Consider the following 17,859-nt stretch of genomic DNA (forward strand, 5'->3'; position numbering starts at 1 on the left):
AGAGAAATCGACTTGTCAATAGAAGCAATATTTATACAAAAATAAAAAATGTACAAACGTTTTAAGTATCTAGAAAAAATCTCTCTTCATTAAAATGTGTATTTAGATGTAGAAATTGTTTTCATAATAGTTATGGTTCCTACAATTATGAAGAAAGAATTGGTAAATAAACAATAATCTACCATTTCGAATTAAGGCTTTTTTATCTCGTCAAGCTTTTTCATGTGCTTTTACATCGGGTTGAAGATCAGATCTTTGCATCTGAAAAATGAAATATTTAATTAAGAGGATTAGAACAATACTATTACGTATGTGTATACAATACGTCACACATAGACCATATTGCATTTGTTGCACTGTAAAAGAAACGCACTGAATCATTCACAATTACGTTTCATAGATTTTTAGTCTCATAAAAAATACATACTTTTGGTTTTACCTTTAAACGGATCATAAAACAGTTTTCAATCGTTCCCCAAACAGCTTCCCATGTTCCTCTGTGTTATATATCAGCCCTTGCGTCTTCATGAACCACCACAATCTCCCTCTTAGATGTTTTACGCTTCACATCGATGCCATAAGTGTAGATACGTGGAGTTTTTATCTGCAGTGACAAAAGAAAAAAATAATATTATTAACTTTATTTTGGCACACAAAATCTTAAATCAAACCGAGTTAGTTTGAAATACCTAAATACCTTTATTTATAGACAGAAAGCTTGTACATAATTTATGTTTAGCCGACTAATCTAAATATATTTAACTACAAAGATCTTAACAAAATTTATGATTAAAAGCTATCCTTATATATAACTAAATTTATGATTGAAAAAGAAAAATATTTGATTCCCATAATATACGGAATTATAAGTTTGAAGATTCATTACGATTTGAATTTTTAAAAATCAAAATTATGTTCAAAAATAAATTTTTGTTTCCTTAACTACAAAATATTTACGTGGTTAACAATTTTTGAAAGATTTTAGATTTTATAGTTAATAATAACTATATTTTAGGAAAATTCGAATATTTTGTTCACTTTTTTATTGGTGTTTGTTGTAGTTGCTTAATACAGGAGATTTGAATTTGCGTTTTGAATATATTCGAATAAATATACAATTGTTATGGCAAGTACTAAGATTTTGGATGCTATATATATTTCTGATTTAGTAAATTAAAAATATCATTTCTATTTGTATTTATCTTTGCCAATCTGCGAAGTACACGTAGACAAATTTTTTTGAGACAATCCTGATTCAGAGATTTTGGAAATATCTATTAATATATTATCAAATTTAATTAGTTTACATATATACAATTTCGCTTTTTTCTTCCATATACACTAATCATAATTAATTAGTATAGTTTAGTTAAGAAAATATTTTAAAATCTAAACTAAATTTCGTTGTATGATTACAAATTATTTGTACCTAAACAAAATTCATGTTTGTTATATTTTTGATTGGCCTCCTATATATTAGATAATCTTTTAATATCTTTAAACCCGTATGACCCATTGACCCATTTTTTAATGAATTAGTTAATATTAGTGACATGAAATTAAAATGATTATGATTAAAAATTTCTAATGGCATATATTGTAATTTCTTATAAAATCAACGTTACAATTTATAGGATGTACATGATATATCATTTTCAATTTTCAATAACATTTTCAATTTTCAATAACATTTTCGCTAACATTTTCGAATAATGGATTAGTATATAACATTTTCAATAATACTTTGGAAATATATGATTACTATAATTCAAAATAACATTTTCTTTATAAATTCGAATTATATAAAAAAAATCAATGATATATCATTTTCAATAACATTTTCGAATAATGGATTAGTATATAACATTTTGAATAATATTTTCGAATAATTTACTGATAACTTAGAACGTTAATATATGATTACTATAATTCAAAATAACATTTTTTATAAATTCGAATTATATAATTTTTTTTTATAAATTCGAATTATATATAAACAAAATCTCTTTAATATCTTTAAACCTATTTAACCCGTTGACCCGTTAATATATATTAGTGACATGGAATAAAATAATTATTATTAGAATTCTCTAATGGCATATATTGTAATTTTTTACAAAATCAACGTTATGATCCTTAGGATGTACTTCCCAAATATTAGTATAGGATGAAATTGTAAGAGATTTGTAACGTAAAGTTTATGACACTTAAATGAATGATATGTGGCTATAAAATGCATATGACATCATCTAAATGATATTAAGAAGTTATAATATTTCTTATCTTGTAGTCTAAGAAAATTTCTATATATTTGTTCAAGCAAAGCTTTCAGTTTTTTTCTTCTGTTTTAAGAAAAAAACACATTTAGTTTTGATTTATGGTTTGAGTAGGTTTTAGTAAAAAGGATAATTAAAAAAAAATAAAATATAAATAATCTAATATCTATGCAATTTATATCAGTTACACAAATTTCAATTTTGATTGTGGTTACAATGTTTTCTGTCCACTCTAATTCACAACAAGAAGATAAATAAACCTTAAAACTGGAGTGGACACATATTAAATGGGCCCAAAAACCTAAAAACAAGATAAACTGCAACGTGGCTAATTAAGCCATTCCTCGAGCTCAAACTTTAGAAACAGAAACAAAACACGACAGTTTCAACGCTGCGTTTAATTAGGTAATAGTTACAACTTGTGCAACCCTCAATTGTACTTTTGTCTTTTTTTTAAGAAACTCTGTTTCAGTCAAAAAGAAAGGAATCTTGAAATCTCAATCTTTAAAGCATTCCTTTCTCTCGAGACCTCCACACCGTTAGATCACGCCACGTCCCAGACCATCTGAATTGGGTTGGTTCCGGAAATGTCGAACGGCACAGATCAGGCTCAACCACCGCCGGAAAACACGGCTACTCCGGTGGATTTGAAGTCACGGAAGCGTGCGACGCCTGGGGATGATAATTGGCTTCCTCCTGATTGGAGAACCGAAGTTAGGGTTCGAACCTCTGGCACTAAAGCTGGTACTGTTGATAAGGTGATAATTCAGCTCTGCAATGCCCTTCTCTTTCAATTCTTTAGCTCTGTGCTCATGAGGTTGGCTAAAGAATCGTCCGTACAAAGATTTCATGAAATTGGGTCTTGAAGTTAGATTATTATGATCTTATTGGGTTTTTTATATGGAGACTATTACTAGTCTTAAGTGAAACTTTGCTGTATAGAGAATATAAAGTTACAGAGATTTAGTGGTTTCTTTTCTAAAATGTATGCTTGTTGGATGAAGATTGCTCTGTTTGAAGGATATTGAAGGTGTGTGAATATGATAATGCAGTGTTTGATGTCTTGTTTTGTAATGTAGTTCTACTACGAACCGATTACGGGTCGTAAGTTCCGGTCCAAGAACGAGGTTTTGTACTACTTGGAACACGGGGCGCCTAAAAAGGCCGTCAAGAAAGCGGAAAACGGAGACTCGCTTTCCGAAGTGAGTCAGCTTTATTAGTAGACATCATCTTAAGGTTTAAACTCGTGTTTTCGACTTCTTGACCTGAACTTGTTGTCTTTGCACATTTTTGTAGCATTCTGAAGGTCGTGGAAGCATTAGGCGGCAGACCAAATCCAACAAAAAAGCTAATGAGCCACCGCCAAAGCCGCTGAACTTTGATTTTCTGAATGTGCCGGAGAAGGTTACTTGGACTGGTATAAACGGTTCAGAAGAAGCTTGGTTGCCTTTCATTGGGGACTACAAGATTCAAGAATCCGTCAGCCAAGATTGGGGCAGAGCATTCACTCTAGTCACCACCCAAAACGCCGGAACAACGATGTTTTAAAAGATTGCTGCAGCAACTCACATCAAAATGTAATAACACAAGCCGCTAGATAATCATATCTACTTAGTATTTACTGATCTTTGGTTGGAATGCAGGTTAATTTAGTTGTGATAGTTTAGTAACACTTCAATTTGAGTTGTAATCTACATTTTAAACGTTTTCTTAGGTAATTTGAAGGCAATGTATGTCAATATTATTGCCTTTGAGAAACTCCGTTAGTAACAAAGTTATGAAATCTAAAGTTCGATGCGTGGAGTAGCACCAGGCTTGGTACTTCTCTTCTAAGTTCTCTCTGCTTTAAAATGTGGATTGGAGGAGGATCAGTTATGCATAGGCTCTATCTACTTAATCTGCTTCTGCCTTTGGCGTAAATGAATGTAAGAAAACATAAGAGTGACATAAATCAATATCATTTGAAGTAATCTATAAAATAAAAGAGTGAAAATGGAAGTAAGAGCGTCTGTAGTCCAACGGTTAGGATAATTGCCTTCCAAGCAATAGACCCGGGTTCGACTCCCGGCAGACGCATATTATTTTTTCCCTTACACGCCCAAAATCATTTTTTTCCCCCTCACGTGCCTAAATCATTAAAAGTAAAAAACCATTGAAACAGAACATATCATAAGGACATAAATAAAACACAAATACTACAGTTATTTTTTTTTGGTTGAACAGAAAAAATAGCAAAGCAACCCCCCTAATTTAATGTAAAATCGTTTAATTAGTGAAGATGTATAAAAATATATGATTGAAATTTAAGGAAAATATCAATGGATATGCTTAGAGGATTGAAAAATTAGGTGAGTAAATAAGATACTATTTCTACAGTAATAAAACTAAAGAGATTACTTTACTATCCTTCTTTCTCTTTTTGTTTTTAATTTTTTAATTTCTCACATTTATCTCTCTTTTCTCTTCACTGCACATTTCCGGCGAAATTGTTCCGGCCAAAAATTCATCCCAGTGAACTTGAAATAACAAAATCTAAATGGAGTGGGTTTTTAGTTCCGTGACGGGTAAAGCCAAGGTGGACATCAGTTTTGGATTCCGGGCGGAGTCTATGGTTCAATTTTTGGTTCAATGGTGGTGTCATTCAAGTAACAAAAGCAAGATATCATGTGGATTTGGACGTTCATGAACCCGTCGAGCTGTCAGTGGTCGTTAATGGAAAAATTTGATGATTAAACTTTTTTTTGGCAAAGTTAGAAGAGGAGATTAGGAAATATGGTGAAGGGTGTCTTGGACTTCGTCCCAGAGAGATAACGTACCCGTTAACCCATAAAACTTTGTTTAGACCGTAAACAATTTGGTTAATCTATTAAACGATCTTTTAGTAATCATTTATTAAGTTTGTATCTTTATGTTTTTTCTTGTTTAGTAATGTATTAACATGGTACAAAAAATATGTAATTCACACAAAACTTTATCTTTTTATTAAATTTTGTATCTTGTTAATATTTTATATAACACGTTTATAATTTTTGTATTGTGTTAAATGTTAAATTTTCGACATACAATTTACTTTACCATGTTAAATAAATAAATCAGTAACTAAACTAATACATAATCATTTGTTAGGTATCTTGTCGGCATTCTAATTTATCAATATATAATACTATTTATTGTATTAACAGATTAATAATAATATTATTTGATGTATTTAATATCTTAACACGTTACAAGTATGTGTAGTGCGTTATCATTATTGTTATCGTTATCATTCTATGTAATTTGTTTATAATATTTTTATCATGTAATTAATTAAGCTTTTTTAAAATATATATTAATTCATAATTCTAAATTAATATTTTATATTAATTTTGTATGATATGGTAACTCGTTTAACACGATAACTATGAATGTAACACATATTATATAAAACTTATCATGATAATATATCATTTAACATGTAAATAAAATAATTGTTCACATAGATGAGCAGTGTCGTTATGTGGTTGATAAATATTATCCGGTGATGAACAGTATCATCGACGCCGGAATGAACAGTGTCGTAGATATATTGAAGTAGGAAAATAAATTTTTTAATCAATGGTATTTTCGTTATTAATCATAAATAGAAGGAGAAAGTTGGTTTATTTTTTCTTTCTCTGTCGTCTAGATTTATTATTAATTACAAATTATGAGAACTGTTACATAGACGATTCTACAACTGACAATTCCTTCCGACCCTTACTAGATCCACGACAACTACACTTCTTTCTTCATGATCTTGATGAATACCTTCAATGATCCACGACCTGGCGACACTTCCTTCTCTGCGTAGAATCCTGGCGAACGGCTATAATTGTACATCGCTGGAGATCTCCTGCACACTTGCCTCCATTAATCTGCAAATTTGTTAATAAATCACAATATCTGAGATTCGAACCCTAGACCTCTTGGTGTAAAAGCATTAATCAACCCTTAGTCAACAAATAGGCCAAAGAGGCTTCCACTTTTTTCTTTCTCTTTCATAATTACTTAATTATAATATTATCATGCATAGATACTTAATTTTTGGAACGTATGGGTATATCAATTAATAGCCTTTTTTAATTGTATATATATCCATTTGTTAAATTGCTTTCATATGCCGCTATAGACTTTTTTTTAGATCTATGATCAAGATTTTTTTTTTTTTTGTTAAATAATTAAGAACATTTTTGTCACTATAATTCTTTCCTGTCTTATGTGGATAAAAAGGGTCCTTATTGCACTTTTCAGTTAATTGATTGTTTTCTATCACAAAATGAGAGACTAAGCAAAAATTCCCCATCTCAAAATTCGTAAAATTGTGACGGCATGGAAGATGAATGAATAATTACCAAAAATAACATCTCTGTCCAAATAACGGGTTTCAAAAGAAAACGTAACAGCGAGTGTTGCGTTTAGGCATAAGAAAGCTCGTGTTGACGATAAACCCACTGATAAAAAACGGATAGGCCCTTATTATTTGACTGAAATCTCAAAGAAAAGTAATTTAACGACTTTAAATTTAGAAAAGTTCATTGACTATATATTTGATGTCCCTTAAAAAAGATAAAAAACATAACGAAAGTTAAATGTTTCCGGCAATGTTAGATGTTAATCGGACCATATCACATATAATATAAGAAAGCGAACTTGATTAGTTCTCTTTACTGAGCTTAATTTTTACAAGTAGTTTGTGACAAGCTATCAAATTTTACCATCGTACTCTAAATCCTAAAAACACATAAAATATACTTTTTCTTATTACGTAACGTATATACTATTCTATGCATGAAATTGCGCATATGTTTGGTTGAATTTATATTAGAATATTCCTTTTTCTTTTTCCAACAAATTTAATATTGAACGGTGGTGTTTGTATGATATAAATTCAAAACCACCCACCTTTTATCCTTTCGAACTTTTTCGAGATAGGATAAGATGACATAATTATTTTATTTGTAATTTAGGAAAAGGGGTAGGCCTTCTTTTTTTCTTTTTCAAATTAATGATTGTGGGACTAAATAAAATAATTTGTGTAATATTTTGAACTTGTACGTAAATGTTGACTTTTTGATTTTTTTTTTCTCAAGCTTTTGTTAAATTAAAATTTGTTCCCTTCTCAGATTTATTAAAATGGAGAGTGAAACGTTCGAGAAATCGACGTGTGAAATTATGAGAGTGTGTATATGAATAGACAAATTTGAGCAAACCAATTGCTCTAGCTCCTGAAACTGAGAGAAAGGAAACTTTTGAAGTTGCTAAAGTTTTAGTCCGTGTTGACCTCACGAAAGATCTTCCTTCGAAGGTTATCTCAGGTTTTTCTGATGGCCGAGAAGTAGAGATTGCTGTTACTTACCCTTGGCTTCCGCCAAGATGCTCAGAGTGTAAAGCTTTCGGTCATGACTACTCTCGCTGCCCCTCCAGGCCATTTGTCGTTTCTTCTCTCAAGCGTAGAAGCAATAGGTCCCGCAGCCGCCAAAGAATCAGAAATCGATCGAGGCAGGGCAGGTCCCCCTCTCATCAAGTGTGGCAAGTTAAGGGAGGACCAGAAATGGGACAAAGCTATGATTCTTCGGTGCCCAAGGTTGTCAATGAGGTCGCTGTCAATGAGGTCGCTGTCAATGAGGTCGCTGTCAATGAGGTCGCTGTCGAGACTCATTCTGTTGCTGAGGATGAAACTCGTTCTGCTAACCAAATTTTGGAGTGGTTGGCTGTAGGGAAATATGGCCAAGCCACAAGTGATGCAGTTGTCTTCACTACTCAAGTTGAGAAACCTACCTCTCAAGGAGTCACTTCCCAGGCTGTTGGGAAGCAGATTGCCGATGAACAAGAAACTCCTTTCATCCTGGTTTCCCGCAGGAGGAGTGGCCGCAAGGTCACACTGTCACATTAGCCAACATTCAATATGTTTTTTGTGTGGAATATTAGAGGTCTGAACAGTTCAAGACGTCAGAATCTTACAAGAGAATGAATTTCACTCCATAAGCCACTTTTTGGTGCGTTTCTTGAAACGCATATTCAGTCTGTAAATGCGGATAGAATTTCTAGGGCAGTTCCAGTTGGTTGGAATTCTTTTGGTAATTTTGATCACCACTCCACTGCCAGGATTGTGGTTTGTTGGGACCCTTCTGTCTCATTGATTGTGTATCAAGCTTCTGCCCAGCTGGTCACATGCGATATTTTTGTTCCATCTCTTAGCGTCAATCTCACCGTCTCTTTTGCTTATGGCCAGAATCTGCCTTTGGAGCGTGTTCCTTTGTGGGAGGAAATGGCTAGTCTTAATGCCAACACTCCTGTAAATCGTTTTCCTTGGGCTGTGGTGTGCGACTTCTCATCACTCTGAATATCTCACCCATGATGTGGATTCTGTTGGTATGGATGATTTTAACTTGGCCCTGCAGGACTCTGAGCTTTTTGAGGCTCAAGCTAAGGGACTGCCTTACACTTGGTGGAATAATCAGGAGGATAGTCCAGCTTCTAAGAAAATTGATCATGCTCTTATCAACCACGCTTGGGCTACTGCCTTCTCGGAGTCTTTTGCGGATTTTATGGAGCCTATTCAATCCGATCATGCTGCTTGTTTTTTTCCATGTCCCTTCTATGCGAAGCTCTGTGCGCAAGCCCTTCAAGTTCTTCCAGCATGTTGCAGATCATCCAGACTTTCATGGTTCTGTCTCTCATGCTTGGACTCCTCTCTCCATTCAAGGTACTTGTCAGTTCAAGTTGGTCAAATCTCTCAGAAAGCTCAAGTTATTGCTTAGAAAGTTGAATAAGAGGCACTACAGCGGTATTAGTGAAAGGGTTAAGGCCCAAGCAGCCAAGATTGCCAATATTCAAAGGTTGCTTCTTACTAATCCTGATGCTCAGGCTGCTAGAGAAGAGCACCAAGAGCGTGCTATATGGCAGACTCTCATCTCCGCTGAAAAAAAGTTCTTTCGTCAGAAATCTCGGGTTATCTGGCTGCATTTGGGAGATAGAAACACAACCTTTTTCCACAAATCTGTTATTGGTCGGGCTGCTAGAAATCATATTCATTTTCTCAGTGATCATAATGACAGGAGGATTGCTGATATTACTGAGATCAAATCTTTTGATGCCTCCTATTTTGAAGGAATCTTAGGCTGCACTGACTTGCCTCTTTCTCCGGTCTTTGTCAATTTCCTTCGAGATTTGCTGCCTTTCAGATGTAGTGAAATTCAAGCTCACGATCTGCAAAAACTAGTCTCTCATGAAGAAATTCTTGCAGTGGTTTTTGCAATGCCATTAAATAAGAGTCCAGGGCCTGATGGCTTCTCCGTGGAAATTTTTCGTGCCTCTTGGGATATTGTTGGTAGAGATGTGATGGATGTTGTCCAAGAGTTCTTTAGAAATGGTCGCCTTCTTAAAGATCTCAATTGTACTATTATTGCATTGATCCCAAAGGTTCCTCAGGCTTGTCATTTGAGTGATTTTCGTCCTATCAGCTGCTGCAACCTGATTTATAAAATCATTTCTAAAATCATTGCTAATAGAATGAAGCCTCTACTTCAGACATGCATCAGCTCAAATCAGGCGGCTTTCCTTAAAGGTAGAAGCTTGGGAGAAAATGTCTTGCTTGCTTCTGAACTGATTAAAGACTATCAAAAGTCAAGTTGCCCCAAAAGTTGTATGATTAAAGTCGATATCAGGAAAGCTTTCGACACTGTTTGCTGGGATTTCATCTTTAAAATTCTTGAAGCTCAGAATTTCCCGCCTCTCTTTTGTGCCTGGGTCAAGGAATGCATCTCCTCACCGCGTTTCTCTATTTCCATCAATGGTGAGCTGGCTGGTTTCTTCCCAGGTAAGAAGGGTATCAGTCAAGGTGACCCAATCTCTCTTTACCTCTTTATTTTGGTAATGGAAGTCCTCTCTAAGCTCCTTGACAACGCTGCTTCCAATGGTCACTTTCGGCTGCACCCGCTATGCTCTTCTCCGAGGGTTACTCATCTTCTGTTTGCTGATGATCTTTTGGTTTTCAATGATGGTGCTAGACATTCTTTATCTGGTATTGCGGCGGTCATGCATCAGTTTAAGAATCTCAGTGGACTTGATATGAATCCAGCGAAGTTAGAAATCTTCTTTGGAGGCTACAATGATACCGAAGTCGGTGTACTAAGTGCTCTTTCTGGTATAAATGTTGGATCCTTCCCTACCAGGTATCTTGGGCTGCCTCTCAACCCTAAGAGAATATCCTTTGCCACGCTTCAGCCATTCTTGAAAAAAATAACCTCAAAGCTTCATTCTTGGACTTCACGGTTTTTATCTTTTGCGGGCAAGATCAGACTCATCTCATTGGTCATCTATGGTATGGTGAACTTCTGGAGTTCTGTATTCAATCTCCCTAAAAAGTTTTATGAAAAAGTGGATTCTCTTTGTGCTTCTTTTCTTTGGAAAAACAAAGTTGGCTCAGCTGTGGGTGCTAGAGTTGCTTGGAAAGATGTGTGCAGGCCTAAAGAGGAAGGTGGCTTGGGTATCAGGAGACTAGAAGACTTCCAGGTTGTCTTCCAGCTTAAGTTAATCTGGATTTTATTTGCAGGCGCCGGTTCCTTGTGGGTTGCTTGGTTGAATGGGAATGTATTTCACAGGAAGAGTTTCTGGGTTTTGGAAGACTCTCAGAGGCTGTCACGTACTGTCAAAAGCATGCTGAAGTTAAAGCCTCTGTTAAAGGATTTTCTACAATGCGAGATTGGTAATGGGAAGTCTGTTTCCTTTTGGTTTGTTAATTGGTGTGGTCTTGGGCCGCTGATTGATCTCCTGGGAGCTTCTGGTCCAAGGCAACTGCGGGTTCATAAGGATGCTCTTGTGTCTCATGCTACGCTGGACGGTGATTGGAGGATGCCTGCTGCACGTTCTGATGCTCAACAATTATTCATGGCTAAACTTTCTTCCATCTCTCCTCCAAATGACCTCAAAGGCGATGACTTATTTCTTTGGAAACGGTTGTCAGGTACCTTTGCTAAGTTTTTCTCTTCCAAGGAAACTTGGCAGCAAATTCGCCACCACTCCCCTCTTGTGTCATGGCATAAGGCCGTGTGGTTTAAGGAAGCGGTTCCCAGGTATTCCTTTATTGCTTGGTTAGCTTTTCAAGGAAGGCTACCTACTAGAGACAGACTCAGAAGCTGGGGTCTTGATGTTCCTGCTTCTTGTGTGCTCTGTTCTAATGGGATTGAAACTCATCAGCATCTCTTCTTTGATTGTCCCTACTCGGCTACTATCTGGGAAGCTTTCGCATCCAAATTTTGGCCTTCTCCTCCTTCTGGTCTTCTTCCTATTTCTGTTTGGATATTGCAGGCAAGGTCTCCTCCAAGGGCAGCCTCTTCTCAATCTGTTACAATCGTCAAGTTGATTTTTCAAGCTGCTTGCTACCTCATTTGGCGGGAGCGGAATGCAAGAATCTTCACCAACGACACCACCACGTCTTCTGCTCTGCAAGCTTCTCTTGACCGGAATTTGCGGGATTGCCTCCTCTCTCTTCATGGCTCTCCCTCAAGCTCTTCGTCTCTTCTTGCTTTTTTTTTTGCTGTATTCTTTTTCCTTTCTAGCTTCTTTTAATCAGTTGTTTTAGTTTGTATAGCAAAAAACAGAAAACTAGTATAAAATTTAATCTTTTACCAAAAAAAAAAAAAAAATTTGAGCAATATTTAGAGCTGACAAAACAAATTCAAAGCATTAATTAGTTCGTGAGTGACAACATCTTATTGTGCACACAAACTGATTTAGTTCTTGAAGACAAACTTGATATTTGCTAATGCTAGTGACAACATATTTGCCCTATTTTTATTGGATATGTAGTTGACGATATGGATCCCACATACTCAATTAGATCGAGAACGAATCTATATGTTTTAGTTTTCTTGCCACATTTACTATGTAAAACTATTCATACAGTATTATTTATAAATTTAAATTACATACATTTTCAATATAAGATTTTATAAATAGTTTTTTGTTTCAAAATAAATTATGTTTAAAATTTTTGCACACAAATTAAAAAAATACTTAATTTTATTATTATTTCAAAACTAAATATTTCTAAATAAAAATATAATTTATTATCTGTCAAAACACGAATCATCTAACAATAAAACAATTTACAAAATATCAACCATCAAAATTAATAAAAAAACTAATTAATTTTTCATTAATAGTTAAGAATATTAACTAATATAAAACAAAACAGTTTCTCTTAACAAAAATATGTTTCTTTTAAAACTTTGGAATTCATATACCATGTTAAGTTTTATTTAATATCATTTAATAATATGAATCGACTACCTCATAATTATACAATATAGCAAACTAGGGACCATCTTATCTTTTACGTGATTCCTAAAACATAAATATTTGTGGGAATTTGTTTATTTTCTTCCCATAAAAATAAATCTCAAAAAATAAAATACAAAGGAAAAACATAAAAGCACAAACGAATATTCCAAATAAAAACTAAAAAAGAATACTTATAAAACCAAAAATACATTTTTCCCCCGAAATGAATTTTTCCATTTTTTTTGTTGTTAATATTATTACCAGTGGACAAGACGTAATTTACTCAAAAGGCTACGGACCAAAACCATGTGATGACTACGTCAAAACCACGTGTCAAGATCTAAAGACTTAACGAGTTACGAGTGTGTCATGGGCCATCGACCATAGGAAAAGAACCGAGTCTTTAGGTGAATGTTTTTACTTGCTATAACCGGTAACAACGGGACTGGTAATACCGGTTGCTCCGGTAGTTTGAGTTATATGGCTATGGGGGTTTAAGCAAGAAAGACGTGGTTGTTCTTATAAGGGTTTTTGTTATTTTAATTTGGTAATCGAAAAACAGATTTGATAAAAAGAAATCCTTTGTGGTGAGAGAGAAAAATTATATAGGTAGCGTTTGATACAAGTAAAAAAAATAAATTGAATCACTTTCTTGGGTTAAAAACATGGGTTAGAGGAAAGATTTTAGGTTGAGTGTGTAAAGAAATCTTGATTCCTTCGTCTCCGATCTCTCATTTTCTGGAGAATTTGTTAATATTTTCATTTTTATTTTATTGTCTTGGAACTGAAGATTCATCGAAAGGTGAGAAAGATTTAAACTTTTTTTTTTTTGATGGTTTTTGTGTTCTTGATTTTGTCGAAAGATTTTGTGTTTGATTGATCATCGAGAAACTTAAAAATTCGATTTTTATGTGAATTTTGGTTTAAGAATTTTCAAATTTAAGTTCTTTTTGGTTTGGATCTTAAAAGGGTTTGGATCTTAAAAATGTTTTTGTTATCTTTTTGAACTTATCATCATCTTTGATTGATGAAATTTGTCGTTTTGTTATATGATCAGAATTCTCTCATTCATCGATCTGTGAACTCCGATCTGAGAATTTGAAGTGTCTCTCTTTTTGTGTTAAGTTGATCTGTTTATCTCAAAGATCGAATCTTTTTTATAGTTGAATTACGTTTTGTGTTCTTGAATTCGGATCTTGTGTTTATTAGGGTTTTAGGATGGTTTATCAGATTCCCAGATCTTACCGATCTGTGAATTTATATTCCCAATTGAGTCTTATGGTTCTTGTTTCTTATATATACAGACCGTGAGTTTCATTCATTGCTTCTCGCGTGTGGTAATCACATCATTGTGTTATGCATTCAAGTAATGGTGTCGCATAAAGTCTTAAAATTTGGAGATGATGGTTACAAATTGCCTGCTCAAGCTCGAGCTCCGAGATCAGTCCGGGTAAATGGCCCTTTACTTATTATCCGTTTAGCTGTTACATGGATGATCCGTTTATATGATGATCACTTGCATTTTTGTTCACATTTTGCTAGAAGAAGCGCATTTACGAAAAGAAGATACCAGGAGATGATAAGATGTGCGCGATTGACTTATTGGCCACCGTAGCTGGAAGTTTGCTACTCGAGGGCGAAAGTTCGGTAAATGCGGGTGGAGATAAGTGTGTAGTAGTTGTACAAAATACTGTAAAGAAGGAATTCCCGGCTGAAGACAACCCCGTAAAGGCGTTACCTTATTCGGAAGATAATCCATATCAGCGATCCCCGAGGCTATTTGACAATGGCCAGTGTGGATTTAGCTCTGTGATAACAAATCCTAATCACTTGTTGGTAGGTGACAAAGTAGAAAAGGAGGTGCAGGGTTTTAGTAGCTTGGGTGGTAGTGATTCTTGTGAAGTCAGAAACTTTAGTAAGAATCTTAATCCGGGTGTGAATGGTGATGTAAAGCCTGATATTGTAGCTAGTATAGGTAGTAACAGTAGTACCGAGGTGGGAGCATGTGGGAACGGTAGTCCCAATGGTTCTCGGGATGATGTAAATTTATTTAGTAGAAATGATGATGATGAAAACTTCTCTGGGTACATTCGCCCTCGTATGAATAGGCCTGTGCCTCGAATTGGAGACAGAAGAATCAGGAAGATATTGGCATCTAGACATTGGAAAGGAGGTTCGAAGATTGCCTAGCTAGTGTTTTTGTTTAGTTTTTTGCTGTCTTAGTTATTGTGATTTGATGTTTGGTATTTGCAGATGCAAAGCCATGGTATTGCTCAAAGAGGAGTTATTACTTGCACCATCATCAGAGGAGTTATCCCATCAAGAAAAGGAAATACTTTGACAGTATTTCCGATTCGAACTCTGATGATTACCGTTTGCAAGGAAAAACACATAAAGGTTAAACATTGTCATCTTCTCATTCTCTTGTTAGGATGTTGTAAGTCTTTGCTGTTGTAACACAGTTTTACAAATTCATCCGCAGGAAGCAGAACAATATCTTCCATGAAAAGTCGAAATGCTTCCTTTGTGTCAAGGGACCATCATGGTAATGAATGGAGTCTCAATCTGAATCCTTTGTTTGCTATTGTTTCGTTGAAAAAGTTTATAATGTAGAGATGTTTTTCTTTTGTTTGTCTTTAGTGAGGCTGCGGATCAAGTCTTTCAGGGTGCCTGAGCTTTTTATAGAGATTCCAGAAACTGCTACTGTTGGCTCCTTGAAGGTGCAATAACAAAACCTAGTTGTGCTGAAAATCCTGATCAAGAATAACTTATATTTGTATTTTTGTAATGTCGGGATTGTCAGCGGATGGTGATGGAAGCAGTGACTACCATACTGGGTGATGGACTCCGAGTCGGGCTGATGGTTCAAGGAAAGAAAGTCCGAGATGATAGCAAAACTCTTCTTCAGACTGGGATTTCTGAGGAGAACAACCACTTGGATTCTCTGGGTTTCTGCCTTGAGCCTGGCTTAGAAACTACCCCTCAACCGCTGTCATCCAGGTTCACTCTTCTCTTCACTCTCAGAGATGCCACATCGATAAAAAATCAATCTTTTGCGGCTTAAGGGCCTCGTTTTCTCTCTGCCAGTTATCTGTCAGAGCATGCATGTGAGGACTTGACGTTATGCCGCGACAATGCCTTGGATTCTAGTCATCAGCCAGCAGCACCATCCCCAGCTGACTCATTTGGAAAACTAGGCACAACGGATCATTCTAGAGCTTTGATTCCTGTTGTGTCAGCAGCAATGTTGGCTCCTCGGCCTCCTAACCGTAAGTTTAAAAGGACTGAGCAGCAGCTAGCTGCACAGCGCAGAATTCGTCGACCTTTCTCAGTTACTGAAGTAGAAGCACTGGTCCAAGCCGTTGAGCATCTCGGAACCGGAAGGTACAAAACAAAGAAATAGCACTTCCTCCTCTTCATGTTGCTGACAAAATGTGTTGTATATATGTTTGTAAACCGCAGGTGGAGAGACGTTAAGGTTCGTGCTTTTGAGGACGCAGACCACCGTACCTATGTTGATCTCAAGGTTAGTTTTATAACTAACTGTTAACCATAATTTATACAATTTGGAATATCACTATCATTGTTGTTGGTATTGACTCTGTGCCTTTGTAGGATAAGTGGAAGACGCTAGTCCACACGGCAAGGATATCGCCACAGCAGCGGAGAGGAGAGCCCGTGCCACAGGAACTTCTGGACCGTGTTCTGAAGGCACACGCTTACTGGTCACAACACCTAATGCATCAACTGCAGACTGAGCCACCATCTTCTCAGGTAGAGGCTCTAATCTGAACAGGTTCTTCTTGTTCTAAAGAACCTTTGTGTATTATTATGATAATCCATATTGTAAGATTCTGACATAGTTGAAGATCTGGTCTCAGTTCTTCTTGTTTTTTTTCCTTCTATCTTTCAAGTGTAAAGTTTTATAATTGGAATAAGGTTGTGTTTTTTTTTTCTAACAATGTAAAGGATTTCTTGTAAATCTTTGATTACATTTTTATTCTCTCTATATGATTGATGATGACTCGACCAATCCTGATGAAATCAAGATTCTTTATTTTTATGATAGCAATCAAAATAATATAAAAAAACTAGGTCTGTGCCAGTGTTTCTTATTTATTTTGTAAATTTGGTTTTAAAGAATTTTTTTATATTTTGTAAAAACTCTTTTTCGGATGTATTTTTTTTTTTTTTTTTTTTTTTTCAAGTCGTCATTTTTTTCAGTTTATCTTCTATCCTCAAAAAATGCAAAATCAATTATATCAAAAAAATACTATGTAATTAGTAAGGAATAGTTATAAAAAAAAATTGGTAGGGAGTATTAGGAATGTGGCCTAACTTAACCCAAAAGCTAGCTCAAGAGTTAAGGGTCGCCACATCTTTTATATACTACTCAAAGATCTTAATCCCAAGCAATGTGGGACTTTCTAATAGGCCTCTTCGAGATGTGGGTGGGAAACGGTTCAACGGGAAACAGCCCAAGCCCAACATCTCGGAAATACAACAAGACATGCCACTTATATGGGCCACATAGGTGGGAAACCATTTGTGTGGGAATTTGCTTGTTGGGCCAACCATGGGCTCTGATACCATATTAGGAATGTGGCCTAACTTAACCCAAAAGCTAGCTCAAGAGTTAAGGGTTGCCACATCCTTTATATACTACCCAAAGATCTTAATCCCAAGCAATGTGGGACTTTCTAATAGGGAGAATGGGGAGCACTTAACACAAAGCTCAAACTTACTTTGTAGGATATATATCCAGTTTTAGAGAAGAAATTGCATTTGTATCATATTTTAATACGAATAATAAGCAAAGTTAAGACAGAACGAATTGTCATAAAACTAGGTTGAAGATTTTCTACACTAAAAAGAAAGAACAAAACCAAATATTTAGCTTTTAATCTGAGTTACGACTAATCTCTCACCAATATAGTACAATAAATTGTCTTTCTACATTACAATTCAATGATCCAGTTTCAACCAAGTAAACTATATTCGAATATGTATATATACATGCATATATATTTATGAACCACAAGAAACATGGTAAGAATTTGATATATTTACTTTAAATTAGGTTCATATAACCAGAAAGCAATTGTCACATTATAAAGATTATTTCTTTGTCAACAAATTCTTGAGATTATTGAGTTATTGTTTTTTGTAAAAGATATCTTGAATTTACAAACATCAAAATTGTAAAACATAAATTCTGATGTTATTTTCAAATTTAAAACATTATCTGAATGTCATTCTTCTATTTGCTAGAGTTTGC

General features: G+C 35.0%; 2 protein-coding genes and 1 non-coding gene across 4 annotated transcripts; all 3 read left to right on the forward strand.

Moving 5' to 3' along the window:
- The first annotated feature begins 2,700 nt into the window (after positions 1 to 2,700).
- Positions 2,701 to 4,079, forward strand: LOC9313563 (methyl-CpG-binding domain-containing protein 5). The gene is made up of 3 exons (XM_021026869.1): positions 2,701 to 3,034; positions 3,356 to 3,478; positions 3,573 to 4,079. Exons 1-3 carry the CDS (start codon positions 2,864 to 2,866, stop codon positions 3,822 to 3,824), a joined length of 546 nt encoding a protein of 181 aa, XP_020882528.1. The 5' UTR covers positions 2,701 to 2,863; the 3' UTR covers positions 3,825 to 4,079.
- Positions 4,080 to 4,280: 201 nt separating this feature from the next.
- TRNAG-UCC lies at positions 4,281 to 4,352 on the forward strand. The gene has a single exon. It is a non-coding gene; the product is annotated as a tRNA-Gly (tRNA).
- An 8,730-nt stretch (positions 4,353 to 13,082) lies between these two features.
- On the forward strand, positions 13,083 to 16,614 carry LOC9311861 (telomere repeat-binding protein 2). Of its 2 annotated transcripts, none has more exons than XM_021025408.1 (10): positions 13,083 to 13,383; positions 13,886 to 14,031; positions 14,124 to 14,754; positions 14,835 to 14,978; positions 15,064 to 15,126; positions 15,222 to 15,301; positions 15,385 to 15,581; positions 15,669 to 15,965; positions 16,044 to 16,107; positions 16,197 to 16,614. In XM_021025408.1, exons 2-10 carry the CDS (start codon positions 13,951 to 13,953, stop codon positions 16,371 to 16,373), a joined length of 1,734 nt encoding a protein of 577 aa, XP_020881067.1. In that variant the 5' UTR covers positions 13,083 to 13,383; positions 13,886 to 13,950; the 3' UTR covers positions 16,374 to 16,614. The 2 variants fall into 2 exon arrangements, with proteins under 2 accessions (XP_020881067.1, XP_020881068.1); XM_021025409.1 differs by lacking the exon at positions 13,083 to 13,383 and adding an exon at positions 13,583 to 13,700.
- The last annotated feature ends 1,245 nt before the right edge of the window (positions 16,615 to 17,859 follow it).

The sequence above is a fragment of the Arabidopsis lyrata genome, assembly GCF_000004255.2.
Source record: "Arabidopsis lyrata subsp. lyrata unplaced genomic scaffold ARALYscaffold_5, whole genome shotgun sequence".
NCBI classification, from domain to species: Eukaryota; Viridiplantae; Streptophyta; class Magnoliopsida; order Brassicales; family Brassicaceae; genus Arabidopsis; species Arabidopsis lyrata.